This window comes from Arachis ipaensis, chromosome B07, assembly GCF_000816755.2.
Source record: "Arachis ipaensis cultivar K30076 chromosome B07, Araip1.1, whole genome shotgun sequence".
Lineage (NCBI taxonomy): Eukaryota > Viridiplantae > Streptophyta > Magnoliopsida > Fabales > Fabaceae > Arachis > Arachis ipaensis.
Genome location: NC_029791.2, coordinates 69,080,590 through 69,098,519, shown reverse-complemented (window position 1 = coordinate 69,098,519; position 17,930 = coordinate 69,080,590). Strand labels below are relative to the sequence as shown.

General features: G+C 42.8%; 2 protein-coding genes across 2 annotated transcripts; one reads left to right on the top strand and one right to left on the bottom strand.

Moving 5' to 3' along the window:
- On the bottom strand, nt 5,933-7,899 carry LOC107607257 (serine/arginine-rich splicing factor 11-like). The gene is made up of 3 exons (XM_016309229.1): nt 7,597-7,899; nt 6,809-7,110; nt 5,933-6,122 (listed from the first exon to the last, which is right to left on the bottom strand). The coding sequence occupies exons 1-3, from the start codon at nt 7,897-7,899 to the stop codon at nt 5,933-5,935; spliced, it is 795 nt and encodes a 264-aa protein (XP_016164715.1).
- Nucleotides 17,008-17,586, top strand: LOC107607258. The gene has a single exon (XM_016309230.1). The coding sequence runs from the start codon at nt 17,008-17,010 to the stop codon at nt 17,584-17,586; it is 579 nt and encodes a 192-aa protein (XP_016164716.1).

Genomic DNA, 17,930 nt, shown 5'->3' with positions numbered 1-17,930 from the left:
TGTAATATATAATATTTTTGGAAACTTAGGCTAGTGACCCATAGGATATGGTGGGATTGTATTGGTTGTTTGATTTGCTGAGATATGATGAATTAATGAGTTTTTGGACACTTAGGCTAGTGACCCATAGGATAGGGTGGGATTGTATTAGTTGGGGACGTGGCAAGTATTTTCAGCCAAGAGGTCAGAATTTCAAGAAAGGAGGACATGCACCTCAAGGTCAAGGAGGCTTTAGAAAGAACACTTATGATCAGTACCAGTGTGGCAAAGGGAGGGGAAATCAGAATAAGGTTTCTCCGGATTTAATTTGTGATCCTTGTGGACGTTTTCATCCATATGACTCTTACAAGATTGGTATAGGCGATTGCTTCAAATGTGGTTTGCCTGGTCATATTGCGAGGGATTGTACTCGTGGGAAGAACCCGAATGCGGGTCAGATTCAACACCAATGGCGAGTATTTGCAGTCCCCATGCATGGCATAATTCTGAAAATTTACTTTTAATGGTAGTTGTTATATGACGAACAACAGTACATAGATTAAACTTATAAGCAGGTTAAACAATGAGTAATTACACATGCTTTCAAAATAAAAGCAATATAGGGAGGACGTTAAAACACAAAAGTGATTGTTGTACTTACTCATTTCCAAAAGGCACTTTTTTAAAGAGCCCTTCTTGAGTGACAGGTTCACTTTCTTGAGTAACAGATTCATCTTGATGATTTTCATCTGATGAGTGAGCATGATATAAGCTTTGTTCATTATTAGGAGCATCATCAAATGATTGAGGTTGGATAAGTAAAAAGTATGGTGATTCAGCTGGTGATGGTGATGGTGCTGGTGATGGTGTATAATTGGCATGGGATGATAGCATTCTCATGAATTTTTGTGGTGGCTGCGAAGAAAAGGGTGGTAATGCTGAAAGCCTTTTAAATACATGTGAAGGAAGTGTAGCTCGTGATTTTGTAGGTTTAGGGTGTGAAAGCTTAGTTTTGTGTGCACTAATCACCTCTTTATTAATAGATTTTCGCACTTTAATTGACAAGTATTTTATATTTTTTTTAGAACCTGACATCTAAAACAACAAAGATCTATAAGATTATTAACACATTACATTTAAATTTCAGTAACATGTACATCATCGAAAGAATTAAAATAATAACAATATATAATAAATCTTAGCTGCTAAAATAATCAATTAGGATGTAAAATAAAGTGCTATTGGGCTTTAGTACTAAACTACTAATATATATGTACACATGAGCATTTTGAATCATTCATAGCTAGGATAATACTATATGTGTAAAATGAGCAGATTGTGTGAAAGGGGAAAACAAAAAATACTAGCAATTAATTTATTACTTATGAACGTTACTACTTAGCAGTAGCTAGCTACTAGTTAAAGACATTATTACTATCTTATGTGAATGAATATATGGTTATCCGTAACCCTTGTTAATATAAAATCAAAGATTATTAATCAATTAAGAGTTAAGACCTTTATACTATTAGGTGAGTGATAAACCCCTATTTTATGGTTTACCTTGTGCTCAATTGATTGGTTTTTATCAAGTCTTTGCACACTAATTTATACAAAATGCATGGTTTTGCAATTTCCTTCCCGATTTTGTGCTATGATTGAAAACATGCTTCGTTGCTCTTAACTTTTACTAATTTTAATCCTCTCTTATTACCATTAGATACCTTGATATGTATGGATCAATGGGATCTCCCCCTTTCAAAATCGGACGTGAAAGTTTCCTTTCATCCGGCTTAAATAATTAAGTCCAAAATAAAGAATAATGAATTTCTGCGTTCCAATTCTATAAAATGGAGAATCAAATAATCTAAACATTTTTACTCTTATTTTTTCTATTCAAATTTATGGGTTTCTGATTCTTAATATAAGTGTTTTCAGAGATTACAGGACAAGAATGGCTTAGAGGATGGAAATGAAGCATGCAAAAGTGGAAGGAATACAAGAAACTGAAGAAACTGCTAAAGTTGTCCAGCCTGACCTCTTGGTACTAAATCGACCATAATTTGAGCTACAGAGGTCCAAATGACGCGGTTCCATTTGCGTTGGAAAGCTAACGTCCGGGGCTTTGCAACGATATATAATTTGCCATAGCTGCCTCGAAGCCAGGTGACGCGCACGCGTGGATCACGCGGACGCGTGACCTGGCAAAAACGTAATCCACGCTAACGCGTGGACAATGCTACCGCGTGACTTTGTAGCGACCTGTACGTACCAGAAATTACTGGGGGTAATTTCTGGGCTGTTTTTGACCCAGTTTTTGGCCCAGAAAACACAGATTAGAGATTATAAAGTGGGAGAATTAATCCATTCATTAAACACAACTCATACAACATATACAACATTGATAATTCACAATTTTAGGTTTTAAATGTAGTTTTAGAGAGAGAGGCTCTCTCCTCTCTCTTAGGATTTAGGATTAGGATTTCTCTTAGTTTATGGTTATTTCTCCAATTTCAGGTTCAATATTCCTTTAATCTATGTTTCCCTTTTACTTTTAGTTACTCTAATGCTTTTATTTATTAATTACTTATTTAGCCAAATTGACTTATGAACTCTTCATATTATATTTTAATTTCTATTTAATGCAATTTGAGGTATTTCAGATTTATGATTTTAATTTAGCTTTTTACATTCTTAGCTTTTGTTCGGTAGGTCGGGTACCGGACGGTTCGGGTTAGGACCCTGAGGTCAACGCTTCGGATGGTGGAGAAGCTCGTCTGGTCGTGGTTTCCTGGTCCCGGGTGAGCGAGGTCCCGAGCACTTCGTATGGAGAGGGGGGTGCCACCTGCAAAGACACTCCGACGCCCTTGTCAGAATATGTGCAGGCGGAGAGGAAATGGTGTGTGAATGTGACGTACCTTGGGAGGAGAGCCAGTCTCCCCCTTATATACATGTCAGTAGTGGGCCCTTTCAGTGGTCAGGCCCATACCCTCGAAGACACTGTCCCACGGCCGCGTGCAAGCCGTACGGGACGCGTGTCCGGGTCGGATGAAGGGCGTACTATTGGGCCGGTAGGAACTCGGGTCGGATTAACCCGCGTGAGTTTGGGCCAGGCCGTAACAGTGCCCCCGACGCGTCAGCGATGGTCGTGAAGGCCATGGGTGGCGCGTGATCTCTACGCTCGTACGTTGTCGTCGAGTCGGCTGATCGTGGGAGGGACGCGTCCCCTGCGCGCGTGTCTCTTGATCTGTTGTGGCATCTGTTTGCCGTTTCGTTCTCCGCGCTGGGTATTTAATGCTCATAATGATTTGAAAAAACCCGTGCGCAAAGACCATTTTGCCCTTGCTTCCTTTCGCGCTTTTGGGGGTGGTTTTTAAACAGTTTTCTCCCTATCCACTTCCCACTTCTTATTATTTCCAACTCCTTCTCTCCCTAACATCCAAAGCTTCCTGTGCGAACTCCCTCTTGCTCCAACTTTCAGTCCAGATTTCCTTCATCGTTCCAGGTAATCTTCTGGTTTCTTTCTTCTGGTATCTGTGTTATGTTCTGTTGTTGTGTGATTTGCTGTTTGCGTTTGTTGCATGGCTGGTTTATTTTTGTTGAGAGGTTTTTCAGTGCTGGGGTAGGTGAGTTAGGGAAGGGGTACCATTCCAGGATAGGCTTTTTTGGGTGGTTTGTGAGGTAGGCATAGTTTTTAGCCGTATCTGGTCATGATTGAGTTGAAAAGGTGTAGTTTCTGAGTTTTTTCGGGCTCCCGACCTCATAGACTAACGGAGTGGTACCCCGCTGTAGGTATGCCTCGCGTTGTCTCCCGGTCTTCCGGATCTGCTGCGGCTTACGACCCGCATGCTTGGGTGACTGACGATATAAGGAGTTCACCCAACCAGATGGACTTGGAGGAATTGACGGAGTTCCGGCAAGCCGGCTACTTGTGTGGGGGTACTGACGAGGAGGCCAACTACGAGGCCATTGTCCCGCTTCCTCATGAGCGTATTTATGAGCTCAATTTTCATTCCCCCCGCGTCCCCGATTGGATCTGGTTTTATAAGTCCATGTTCACGCAAGTTGGCGTTCGGATACCGTTCTCCGAGTTTCAAATGGCGCTGCTGAACTGGATATCCGTCCCCCCGTCCCAACTTCATCCGAACAGCTGGGCTTCGATCCGCTGCTTCGAGATGGTCTGCGAGTACTTGGAGCTACCGGCGTCGGTGGACATTTTTCTCTTTTATTTCAACCTTACCAACCCTTCCAAATAGGGGAAGGCGAGAAAAGGGTTTCTTTCTTTCCGTGCTGCCCAGGGTAGGAAGATTTTTAGCCTTTTTGAGGACTCCTACCATGGTTTTAAGGATAAGTATTTCAAGGTTCGTCCCGTCAAAGGTCGTCACCCCTTCTGGTTGTCGTTAGAGAGGGAGCGTCTCATCCAGACTTACTGGAGCTTTGGCGCGGGGTCGAATCCTTTTGTTAAAGTGTCGTACAAAAGGTTGTCGGCTGTAGATAAGCAGATAGCGAACGTCCTTCTTGCTATCTTTGAAAAGAACCCCGTGAACCCTCATCTTCTTATGGGTGAACGGGAGGCCGCCAGGAGCTATATTCGTGAGTTGTTTTCCTTGTTTGCCTATGTTTGTCATTGTTTTTTCTCTTTCCGATCTAACGACTAGTCGTGCTTGTTGTTTGTTGTAGTGGAAATGTCTGCCACCGTGACCGGTCTTGAGAATCTGATGAAGACCTTTTTTGAGGTAAGTGATGACGAGAATGCCGAAGAGAAGGACGTCGGCAAGTCGGAGGGTCCTTCAGGGGAGAAAGAGGGTCAGGCTTCTCCTGTCTGGGAAACCGAAACGTCGGGAAAACAGGCCGCAGGGGGTTAGGCTTCTCCTGTCCATGAGGAAGGGGGCGCTGACGGGCACGTGACTCTCACCCCTCATCCGGATAGTGACGTGGAGCTTATCCACACTCCCAAGAAGCGAAAGATGTCTTCCAGCCCGGAAGGGGCCCTTACCGTAATGGAGAGGAATTTTGATGCTTCCAAGTTCATTGACTCCCAACTGATACCCGGGACAGAAGAGCATTTTCATGCAACCGAGCTGTCCGGGCAGGCGAGGTGGATGTATCGCACCTTGCTTCGTGGGGCCGTGATAGCTCGGAAGGCCGAGTTTGAGTTATCCGGTATGGAGGCGCTTCGGAGGAAGCTTGAGTCTTCTGTTAAGGCGAACAATGACTTTAAGGCTCAAGTTGAACTCCTCCAGGGTCAGCTGTCCGAGATGGGGGGAAAGCTTAATGCTGCTGAGGAGAAGTCGTCGTTTGTTGTGGAGAGGTTGAAGGCGTCCGATGAGACCGTGGCCCGGCTTCTTGAGCGTGAGATGACATTGGAAGGTCAACTGAACGCTGCTCAGGGTCGGGTTATCGCCTTAGAAAAGGAGCGGGAGCAGGCCGTCTCGGAGGCGAAGGCCGCTAAGGCAGAGGCCGTTGAGCTTAAGAAGAAGCTTAAGGTGGCCAAGGAACAAGGGAAGAATGCCATGCGCATTTGAGCGGATTAAGCCTCATGCCGTGTTGTCGTAGGGACGAGAAAACGTCGTTAAGGTCGCTCAGGAGATCGTCAGGTCGGGCGGTCTTTGCGAGTATGTCATCTACATAGACTTCCATTGTTTTGCCCAGGAGTTCGCTGAATATCTTATTCATCAACCTTTGGTATGTGGCTCCTGCATTTTTTAGACCAAATGGCATTACCTTGTAACAATAGATGCCCCTTGGCGTTATGAACGCCGTTTTTTCCTCGTCGGGTCGGTGCATCGGTATCTGATTGTACCCTGAGTAGGCGTCCATGAAACTCAGATATCTGTACCCTGCCGCTGCGTCGACGAGTGCATCAATATTAGGTAGGGGGTAGCAGTCCTTGGGACAAGCCTTGTTGAGGTCAGAGTAGTCTACGCACATTCTCCACCTCCCGTTGTGTTTTTTAACCAGAACCACATTCGACAACCAAGTCGAGTAATCCAATTCCCGGATGAATCCCGCTTCTAAGAGGCTGGCCGTTTGCTTGGCTACCTCGTCCGCCCTTTCCTGCGACATTTTCCTCCTTCTCTGGGCCACTGGTTTGGCTCTTGCCTTTACGGCCAGGTGATGCGACATGAGCTGGGGGTCTATCCCTGGCATGTCGGTAGGTGTCCAGGCGAAGAGGTCGGCATTAGCCCTGATCATCTCCATCAAAGGCTCCTTTATTTCGTGCGGGAGGTTTCTGTTTATGAATGTGAATTTATCGTCCTCCTCGCCGACTCTGAACTTTTCCAAGTCTCCTTCTGGCTCTGGTCTGGGTTTATCGTCTACCCTGGCGTCCAGGTCGGCCAGGAAAACCCCTGACGCTTCCTTGGATTTTTTTCTGAGAGAAAGGCTGGCGTGGTCGCAAGCGACCGCCGTTTCCAAGTCGCCCCGGAAGGATCCCACGGATCCGTCATCGGTGATGAACTTCATCACCAGTAGTTTCGTACTGATAGCTGCCCCCAGGTCGTTAATGGTCTTTCTCCCCAGGATGATGTTATAAGCCGTCGAATCTCGTAATATTACAAAGTCTGCCATGATTGTCCTCCGTCTTTGCCCTTGTCCCACAGAGGTCGGGAGTGTGATGATTCCGTCTGGCTTGATGAAGTGGTCTCCTAACCCTACCACACCGTGCTGGTGGGTCGTCAGGTCGGAATCTCTCAATCCCAGGGCATCGAAAACGTTTCGGAACATGATGTTTGAGTCTGCCCCCGTGTCTACTAGGATTCGTTTGACGAGGCCAGTTCCGACCCTAGCCGTGATGACCATGGGCGGACTTTCCGGCACCTCGTCAAACCATTGGTCCTCCGGGCCGAAAGAGATAGGTGGGAGACCCTTAAGACTTCTAACAGGTGGGGTGGAGACCGCTAGGACCTTGGCATCTTTCTTCTGCGCCGATTTCAACCTCGGGGCGGTATTCCTGGCCGTCACCACATTTACCACCGTGAGACCGTGGTCGTCACCCTCTGGTTCCTGTCGTCGTCTTGTTGGTCGGGATCTGTCTTCGTTGTCGTTGTCCCGGTTGCGTCTCCTTGGTTCCCTTATAAGGTGGGAGAAGTCAGCGAGTTTGCCTTCCCTGATAGCTTGCTCGAGGGCATCCTTTAGGTCAAAGCAGTCTTGGTTCTTGTGCCCGTAACCCTTGTGATACTCGCAGTAGAGGTTCTTGTTCCCTCCCGTCCTGTCCTTCAGTGGTCGGGGCTTCGACAGTATCCCCTTTTCTGCTATCTGTTGGTAAACTTCAGTGATCGATGCCGTGAGGGGGGTGTAGTTGGTGAACTTCCCAACTCGGGGGAACGGTTTGGGCGTGTTCCTTTGGTCTTTCTCTGGCTTCGAAGTGCCGGGATTGGTTGTAGGCGGGCTGCCGTTTATTGGCAGCCACAACCCGGCTGACTTCCTCGTCATTAATGTATTCTTTGGCCACGCACTGGATCTCTTGCATTGTCCACGACATCTGACCTCGTCTCCTACCCCTTCTAGGTTCATCCTGGCCTCAAAGGCCGTCAAGTGTTCCAGGGGGTCTTGCGTTCCGTCATACTTCATGTCTGTCGGCTTGTCGAAGTGTTTTGGTAGTCGGACCTCGAGTACAGAGTGGTGGAAAGGGGTCGCTCCTATTATGACGGGTCCTCGGGCAGTTCTTCTCGACTCATTGTTCTCGCGGTGGGCTTCCTCGTCGCCCCTGTTCGACGCGCGCCGCCTTTCGTGTCGGGCGTAGATGATGGGGTCGCGACTTCTCTTCCTGGGGCGTACTCGCCCCCCAGTGCTCTCTGACTCGTACTGGGGGCTCGGCGTGCGCCTCGAGCGGCTCCTCGAGCGGGAACGGGTGGGACTCCGTTCTGGGGAGCGTTGGTCGCGCTCTCTTTCTGCTAGCCGGCGCTCTAAGTCCTGCATTCTATGGCGTAGTTCTTGCATTATCCTGGCGTGGTTATCACCCGTCCCCCCGAAGGGGCGTCTCTCATGAGTCTGTGTCGCATCCCTCGGGGGCGACCGTTGCTGTTGCCGGGATTCCGTCGCGACGGCGCCTCCCCCGAGTATGGGGGGTGCTACCTGCAAAGACACTCCGACGCCCTTGTCAGAATATGTGCAGGCGGAGAGGAAATGGTGTGTGAATGTGACGTACCTTGGGGGGAGAGCCAGTCTCCCCCTTATATACATGTCAGTAGTGGGCCCTTTCAGTGGTCAGGCCCATACCCTCGAAGACGCTGTCCCACGGCCGCGTGCAAGCCGTACGGGACGCGTGTCCGGGTCGGATGAAGGGCGTACTATTGGGCCGGCAGGAACTCGGGTCGGATTAACCCGTGTGAGTTTGGGCCAGGCCGTAACAGCTTTAATTGATGAATTGATTAATTGGAGACACTTGAGTTGGAATGCTCAAGTGGTTAGTTAAATTGGAAGTTGTTGGCTAATTCTGTATTTACTAACGCTAGACCTTCCCAAGGGAGAGGACTAGAATTTGCGAATAAGAGTTAGCTCAATCACTTGACTTTCCTTTATTTAGTAAGGGTTAACTAAGTGAAAACAACAACCTCTTTATACTACACTTGAGAGAATTCCGACAAGGATGGAACTTCCAAATTAATTATTCTTTCATTCAAGGTTTTTTATTTTAATTACATAAATTCTCTTGTTAATTTTTATTGCTTTAATTTATAATTATTTATTTGCCCATTGCCCAAACTAAACATTCCCTAGAAAACTCATAACCAATAATAAATACACCTCCCTGCAATTTCTTGAGAGACGACCCGAGGTTTCAATACTTCGGTTATAAATTTTATTGGGTTTTGTTACTTGTGACAACCAAAACTTTTATACGAAAGGATTCTCTTTTGGTTTAGAAACTATACTTACAACGTGATTATTTTTATTAAATTCTTTACCGACAGAAATTCGATCGTTCAAAATGGCGCCGTTGCCGGGGAATTGCCTTATTATTGGTTATTGTAAATATTTTATTTTGCTTGTTTATTTGTTTTTGTTTTTGTTCTTAATTTTTATTAGCTACTATGAGTTCTCACCCCTGTCACTTTGAGTTTGTTTCTAATGTTGTTGAAAGGAATGGGAGCTATAACAGAAACATACATCAAGGTCAAAACAATCAAAGATGGAAGGAGCCACGAGAATCTGATCAACCCTTTCGGCAACAACACCTTCCAAGATACCATGGACAACGACCATTCTACAATGCATGCCAAGACAATAGATACGGTGGACCTTCTCATGACAACCAACCCCCACCATTATGCTATGGTCAAGAGCCATTCTGAGGTGCGTACCAAGATGATAGATATGGCAGACCCCCTTGTAGTTACCAACAAGCCCCACCATATGCTTATGAACCACCCCCCCAACATACCTTTGAACCACCAAAATCACAAACCCCTTTACACCATTCACCACCATATGACCCTAACCCTTATCCACCCCAATTCCAATCCAATTACCCCCAAGAACCACCACCTCCATATGCACCATGTCCATATCCATCAATCCAAGAATCACAGGCTCGCCTCAAGGAAATAGTAGATCAATTTCATGCAACCCTTCATTAACTGGAGCAAGCAATAAATCGATTACCTTCCCGACGTTCGGGCACTCAAGGAACTCCCATGGCTTCATGTAGAGAATATAATGAAGAACATAGCATGAAGGAGACACTAGAGACTCTGGTGAACAGTAAGGAGCATGACTTTGTATTGGAACAATTGGAGGAAGCCAAAATTATTGAAGAGGAAGAAGTGGTCGAAGACTTAGGAGATGCGGAACATCCATGGGAAAGTCTAGTCATAGAGCCCCCTTCTAAGGAGCTTAAATTTGTTGTTGAGGAGGGTGTACAACCTCTAAGGCATATCATGGTTGAAGACTTTGAAGGGGATGATCAAGAGATAAATTCAATCATTGATGAATTCTTATCTATATTTGAGTCCTCTCCCATTGGACTTGACATGGAGATTAAAGAAGAAGAAGCACAACCTCGCATGCCCTTGGTGAACAATGAAGAAGAGATCGAATTGGAAGAAAGCTACCAAGAGGAAGAGGTTGATATTGAAGAAGCTTGCAAAGAGGTGGAAGTTGTCAAAGAGGAGCCCAAGAGAATGGAGCTAGAGATCACCTTGCCAAGGTTGTTGGAGACCTCTCCCCCAAAGCCATCACCATCCATTCCTTCATTCAAGTGGGTAAATCTTTCATCTCTAAGCTTAATTAGCCCACTTGAATATGCTTTTCTTGAGACAGATAGGCAACTTAGAGCTCTTTGTGGCTATAAGAGTAAGAGGGAGATGGTTAGTGGTTGGCAACACAATCCTAGGTTCATTATGGTAGGAAGCTCATGGCTGAAGTATCATGGTTGGAAGAATACTAAATTGTATGGGTCTAGGAAGCTGTTTAGATGCCTCAGTGAGAATTCGGATTGCTTACCACCCAGATGGAATCATCATGTTCCACTTGAAGACGGGTGCAGAAACAAGATTTGGGATCTGGAAATATATGAGGATCAAATTTGAGAGCTCAAAGCTTGTGAAGAACTCCATCAAAACTTGAGAAATTTACTTGGCATTGATAGAGCTTATTGGAAGTCCAAGCATTGGTGAAAGTTTCAAGACGAGTTCAAGCACAAGCCACCATGACAAGGGACTCACCAAACGTCCAACTTAAGGACTTTAACCAAAAGTGCTAGGTGGGAGACAACCCACCATGGTATATTCTTTCCTTTTTGTTCTTAGTTTTATTTTATTTTATTTTCATTCGTGTTCATTCATAATTTCTGCATAGTCATCTACATTCTGCAAACTGCATAATAAAAACTAAAAAAAAAAGCATGCGACGCGCGAGCGTCGCTGACGCGTTCACGTCATTAGTGCATTAGAAACAAGGAAGAAAAGAAGCAGAGAGTCACGCGAGAGCGTGGTTGGAGGCGTGCCTTAGGCACAAATATGCCCACGCGATCACGTCGCTAACGCGTCCACGTCATTCTGAAAAAGAGCCTCCCATGCGACCGCGTCACCCACGCGAACGCGTGGCCCTGCAAAATCGACGTAAAGAGGTGTATGGCAGAGAGTTATGATGGAGCTGGGCTGGAATGATGCTTAAAGCACAAGCCCTATCACGCGAATACGTACCCCACGCATCCGCGTCGTTTTCAAAATGTGGCTATTCATGCGATCGCATCACCCACGCGCACGCGTCACCCTAATTTTTGGCATTATGCGAACAAAACAGAGAGTTGTGCAAATGCGAGGCTGCTCTCGCGCCACTAACACAAATAAAGTCACGCGTCTGCGTGCCCTACACGTCCGCGTCACTTGAGAATATCGCCAACTATGCGATCGCATCAACCACGCGTCCGCGTCACATGTGACGCACAACTTATCCAGATCAGCGCCAGAATTCTTATCTTTTCTTCTCCAATCCTACTTATCTTTCTATTATCATTCTTTCTTTTTTCTTCTATCTTTTCTTATTCTTTCTTCCTCCTTTCTTACTTTCTTTTTCTTCATCTCTTTAACTTCTCGTCCTTCTTTTCTTTCATTCTATTTTACTCAATTTATTTGAATACTTTCTTTTATTGTATTTTAATTTCGTGCATATTTTTATTTTCTTTTCTAAATTTTTTATTTTTCCATTGGTGTTAAATTTTCTTATTCACTTGTTACATCTTTTCTTGAATTATTTTGGTGCTTCATGACTTGTTTTATTCTGATTGGGTATTATTATTCATAAGTCAATGCTATTCTTTTATGATACTTGCATTCTATTTGTATTGATATGAACTTATACTGTCTTTCATTACCCACACTTCTCCCCTTTGTTGCAAATTTTGCACTACTGGTATGCCATGTGCTTCTATTATTTTTTCACTTGCATGTTGTAGCTACCATGTAATTGAGACCCCATTATTTGGCATTAACCCACCCATACTTTATTTATTTTCTTCTCTTTATTCCTATGTTACTTTTCTTCTTTTTTCTCTTCTTTCAGGATGGCCACCGAGGAAGAAAAATAGAAAACGTTTACATGGGGCGACAGACAAGTCCATCTGCACAATCTTTGGAGAAAAGCATCAGTTGTAGCAGCCCATCCACTTGTACATCTCAGCATGTACCGAGGACGGTGCAATCTTTAAGTGTGGGGAGGTCGATACCGATCTCCATGGGTTAGTTATTTCCTTCTCAACACCAATGTTTAAATTTTCTTTGTTAAATGAGTTGTTGCATTTGCATGTTTGTTTGATTTTTGTGCATATTTTACCACTTGGTTGAAGTAATATTTTCTTTTTCAAGAAACTTTTTATAGAATTTCACTAATTTGAATTAAACTTTTTGGAAAACTTGTTTGAAGAAATATTATACTGGAACATGGTTTAGAGCTCGAACACACAAAACCAGTAAGATTTTGAGCCTATTTGATTGGTTGCATTTTATCAACCAATATTTTATTTTTGGTGTGTGTTTTTCTCTCTAAAATTGTGATCTTTGTCTTGCTTAATTCTATATTTCCATGGTTAGATGTATGCATGCACTTATATGATTGAGGCCTTTGTTTCACTGAGCTTACATACCCCTATAGCCTTACCCTTTCATTATCCTTTGCAAACCAATGTTGTGCCTATTATACCCCTTTGTTCTTTACTTTAGCCCATCACTAACTCTAAGCGGAAAACAATAATGTCCTTAATTTGAATCCTTGGTTAGCTTAGACTAGTGAGAGTGCTCATGAATTAAGTGTGGGGAAAGTGGGTTTGGAAACGTTTGGTTTTGGAAATTGAGTATGTTAAACTTCTTTATGTGGAAAACATGGTTAATGGATAGTTAGATGTTGTATTATGATTACATGGATTGTCTAAGTTAGGTGGAAAGTTTAAGTTAATTAAGGATTCAGATTTTAGTCCACTTGGCCAAATACAATCCTACCTTGACCCTAACCCTATTACAACCCTTAAAAGACCTCTTGATATGTGTATTTGTGCATTAATTCTTTGTTGATTGGTAGAAAAAAAGCAAGCCTTAGAAAGCAAGATTAGTAGAGAATTGAGAGAATTGAACCTCAAACACCTGAGCGATTAGAGTGTATACACTTCCAGTGAGGGTTCGATGCTCGATTCCTTGTTCCCGGCTTTCATGAGCAATCTTCTTCTTGCAAGTCTATTTGTACTTCATTTTTATGATTTGAATTAGTGAAATCCAGTTCATATTTGTTCTTAAAAGATTTGTTTACTTTTAACAAAGTAGGTAAAAACATTTTGCATGTAGTTGCATTCATATAGATAAGTTGCATTTCATACATTCTACCATTCCTCTTCATTCTCTTATAGCTTCTCTTGAGCTTAGCATGAGAACATGCTAATGTTTAAGTGTGGGAAAGTTGATAAACTCCTTTTTTATGGTTTACCTTGTGCTCAATTGATTGGTATTTATCAAGTCATTGCACACTTATTCATAAAAAATGCATGGTTTTACAATTTCCTTCCCGATTTTGTGCTATGATTGAAAACATGCTTCGTTGCTCTTAAATTTTACTAATTTTAATCCTCTCTTATTACCATTAGATGCCTTGATATGTGTGTTAAGTATTTTCAGAGATTACAGGGCAGGAATGGCTTAGAGGATGAAAATGAAGCATGCAAAAGTGGAAGGAATACAAGAAACTGAAGGAACTGCTAAAGCTAAGAATGTAAATTGCACTCTTGAATCGGGGAGATTAATCTAAAGTGATGAATTGATTAATTGGATACACTTGAGTTGGAATGCTCAAGTGGTTAGTTATAGATATATTTTGCTATTCAATAATAATGCTGAAGGAATACACGAATTTTGACCCCTTTTGGGGCGTTTAATGCCCATTAGTGGCGTTAAACGCCAGCAGCAGCCCGAATCATTCCTCTTTGGGCCTCTCAAGTGGATTTAGCACTTCTTAGCCTATTTTATTTTCTTTTTGTAATTTTTATTTACAAATAATATCTTTTAGATCTAGAATTTATTATTAGGTTAGTATTTAAAGGAAAAGATCACTTAGGTTTAGGATCTTCTTCCTTCCGCACTTTTTAGAAACCTGTTTTCTATGTAAGTTATGAGCAACTAAACCTCTTGGTTATGGTTAGGAGCTTTGTTTATTTCTATGAATTAATATTATTATTATTCTATTTTAATATATGTTTGATTTAATTCTAAGGTGTTAATTTCGTTCTTGATCTTATGAATTGGGTGGAACGGGAGTGTGACCCTTTTCTACATGATTTCTTGTGATTCTCGGAAGAGTTATCTCGCTTAAACTATACCTTATAAACACTCCTCCTAGAAGGCTAATCACACAACCTGATGGGGAAAAGTAACATTTATTCGGCCGGGATTGGGGTGATTAGCGCCTTTGTGGTATAAACCAGTTTTCTGAACTTCACCCTCCGATCTAAATTGGGTGACCACGGGAGTGACGCTTGATGAGGATTAGAGGACATTAAATCGCTAAGGGATTAGGGTTTAATCACTTATAGTTGCTATAGAATGAATCATTCATTGTTAAAATAGTTAGTAAGAAGTTTTAATCTGGAAAGATAAACATCTCCGAGACCTTAACTGATTGCTCATCATTGTTTTTCACTAAACCTTTAGTTGCTTTTCTTTACTTGCCTGTTTATTATTTTTATACGTTTACAACAACAACAACTCTCTTTTACTGTTTGCCTGACTAAGTCCAATAGGATAACTATTGCTTGCTCAGTCGGACAATCCTCATGGGATTGACCCTCACTCACCTGAGGTTTTACTTGGATGACCTAGTGTACTTGCTGGTTAAGTTGTGCGACTTCTAAATTCGCGCACCAAGTTTTTGGCACCGTTGCCAGGGATTGTTTGTGATGGACAACTACCAGTTGTCTTGTTGCTTAGATTTGGTATTTTAATTCATTTTTGTTTATTTATTTTTTCTTTTGATATTAATTTTCAATTGTTAATTTTATTTATTTTCATTTAATTCTGTTCTTTTTAGTTTCTTTTATTTTCTAATTTTAAGTTTGATGCCCCATTAGTGTTTTACTTTTTTTTATTTTTATTTTTCGAAAATTTATATTATTTTTCCATTTTTAGTTTTCAAATTTTTAGGTTACCATGAGAAATATAAGGAAAGCTAATAAGAAAAGCAAAAAGCTTGTTTCAAGGAAGAAATATAAGGAAAAGATTTCATAAAATGAGCTAGATAGAAGCATCAATCATTTACATTTCTTTTGTGATTGTAGCATGCTTAGAAAACTAGCTTACCATGAACATTGAGTTGCTATTCTTCTTGCCTTGGATTGTCAATCTTTATTGCATGATTCTTTTCTTGCTTGTGACTAATTTTTGGGCAAAAAGCTGGAGCAAAAGTTAGCCTCAAACTTTTTGGCTAACTTTTGGCATCACAAATCAACACCCTGGAGAGCAAAAGTTTGCGCCAATGTTAGCCCCTAACTTTTTGGCTAACGTTGGCGCATGAAAAACACACCCTGGAGAGCAAAAGTTTGCGCCAACGTTAGCCTCTAACTTTTTGGCTAACGTTGGCGCCACAAGGCATACAAGGGGTATACTTCCAACATGAATAACTTGAGCTACAGAGCTCCAAATGAGGTGATTCAAAAAGCAATGAAAAGTAGGAATCAAGAGCTTTCCAGGCATATATGGCACTGCATGGTGGACACTAAAATTGAGGGAGAAAACTTCCCCGAAATGTGCATAAACGAATATGGTGGCAACATGCAGTGAGGCCAACTGACCTCTACACCTTCGACGGAGTATAACTCGAGCTGTAGAGCTCCAAATGATGTGCTTCCAAAGGCATTGGAAAGTAGACATTCAGGGCTTTCCAACATTGTATAATAGTATGGGGTGAACAATGCGTTTGAGCCTCCAGAACTGGCGTTTTCGTCCACGTTTGAGGCAAACTTTACCTCAAACGCTGCACACCAAGGCCAGCGACCTTGTCCTCTTCAAATGAGCATAACTTGAGTTGTAGATGTCCAATTGAGGTGATTCTAATTGGGTTAGAAAGCTGACATTTAGAGCTTTCCAACCATATATAATAGTCTATAGTTGGCATAAAATTGGCAACGTTGACAAGAGGACAAAATAGCACCCCACACATGCACACAAGGGGGCCAACGTTGGAGCAAAAGTTTGACTCCTAACTTTTGCCCCAACGTTGGTATCAGCAAAGAAGGGTGGCTGATGTGAAAAGTTGGAGTAAAAGTTAGCCTCAAACTTTTACTCAAACTTTTACTCAAACTTTTACTCAAACTTTTACTCAAACTTTTACTCAAACTTTTACTCAAACTTTTACTCAAACTTTTACTCAAACTTTTATAATTCATGGCCCGGTTCACAATGGGTTTCTCTCCAACTCCAAGAGCAACCAACAGAGGCTTTTGTCAACCCAATTCCAAATTTAAGATTCTTGCAATTTACATTTCTTGCCCCTTAAGCTACTTGCCAATTTACTTTCTGCACTTTAATTTTCCTTGTCATTTACTTTCTGCTGTATCAATTATCACTCAAATGTTAGCTTGACTAAACTAATCATCCACTAAAGTTGCTTGATCCATCAATCCCTGTGGGATCGACCTCACTCCCGTGAGTTTTATTACTTGATGCGACCCGGTGCACTTGCCGGTTAGATTTGGGTGTTTTGGAGGAATTCGTTTCTTCCACAAAAATAACCCATCACAAGGGACTCCACTAAGGGCGCTAAATGCCCAGGAGGGAGAAAAGTGGATGTTGAATGCCCAAGAAGGAGTAGAGTGGACGTTGAACGCCCAGAGACGGGGGCAATAGACATCAATTCAAAAGAAGTTCCCCCCAGGAACCCTGACAACCCTTTTCCAATCACTCCGGACACTCATCCTGCATTACCCAAGGCCCCAAAGTACAAATCCAGATTGCCATACCCTCAGCGACTTCAGAGACTCCTTACTCTTCCCAGTGACACAGTGCCTACCCCAAGAGAAGAGTGCAAGGCCATCACAATGATACTGAATCCATGCAAAAGGAGGAAGTGCAAGTTGCTGAAAGATCAGAGCAAACAGAAACACTAGAAGAGGCTGAGAGCATCAAAGTACACCCTCAGAAGTCACAAGAGCAGATTGAGGGTGAGCAATTCATTCAGTTCTTATACAATATTCCTTTGGCTGAGGTGTTGGAGGAGGTGCCCCCCTATAGGGCCGTCATAAAAGTCCTACTCTCTAAGAAGAAGGTCTTGAAGGAAGATGAAACTATGGTCTTAATCAAGGAGGCCGAGTATAAAGAGGTGTATGTTACTGAGGAATTGAAGAAAAAAAAGGCTGAAGAAAAGACTGGAAGGACATTGCTACACGCCTCATTGGTGACACAGGAGCCAAAAGTACCACACCCTCAGAAGACCCAAAAGGAGACCAAGTACGAGCACTACTCACAATTCATGGAAGTCTTTAAGAAGCTTCGAATCAATATTCCTTTTGTTGAGGTTTTGGAGCAAAGACCTCTCTCTGCTGCACTCAAGAATGGCTTACTCTTTGAAAAGAAGGCCTTAAAGGGAGATGAAACAGTGGTCCTGACTAAGGAATGCAATGCACTAATTTAGAATAAGCTGCCAAGGAAGATGCTAGACCCAAGAAGCTTTCAGATTCCATGTACTATTGACAAAGATCACTTTTCACAAAGCCCTGTGTGATCTTGGCTCAAGTATAAATCTAATGCCTCTGTCTATAATGAAGAAGCTAGGAATCCAAGAAGCACAAACAACAAGGATAACCCTACAAATGGTTGACAAGTCTCTGAGAATGTACTGGTCAAGGTTGGAGAGCTCTTCCTCCCTGCAGACTTTGTGATACTTGATCTAGGAGAGGATATAGATGACTCCATCATTCTAGGAAAACCATTCCTAGCCACTAGAAGAGCCCAAATAGATGTTGAGAGAGGTGAATT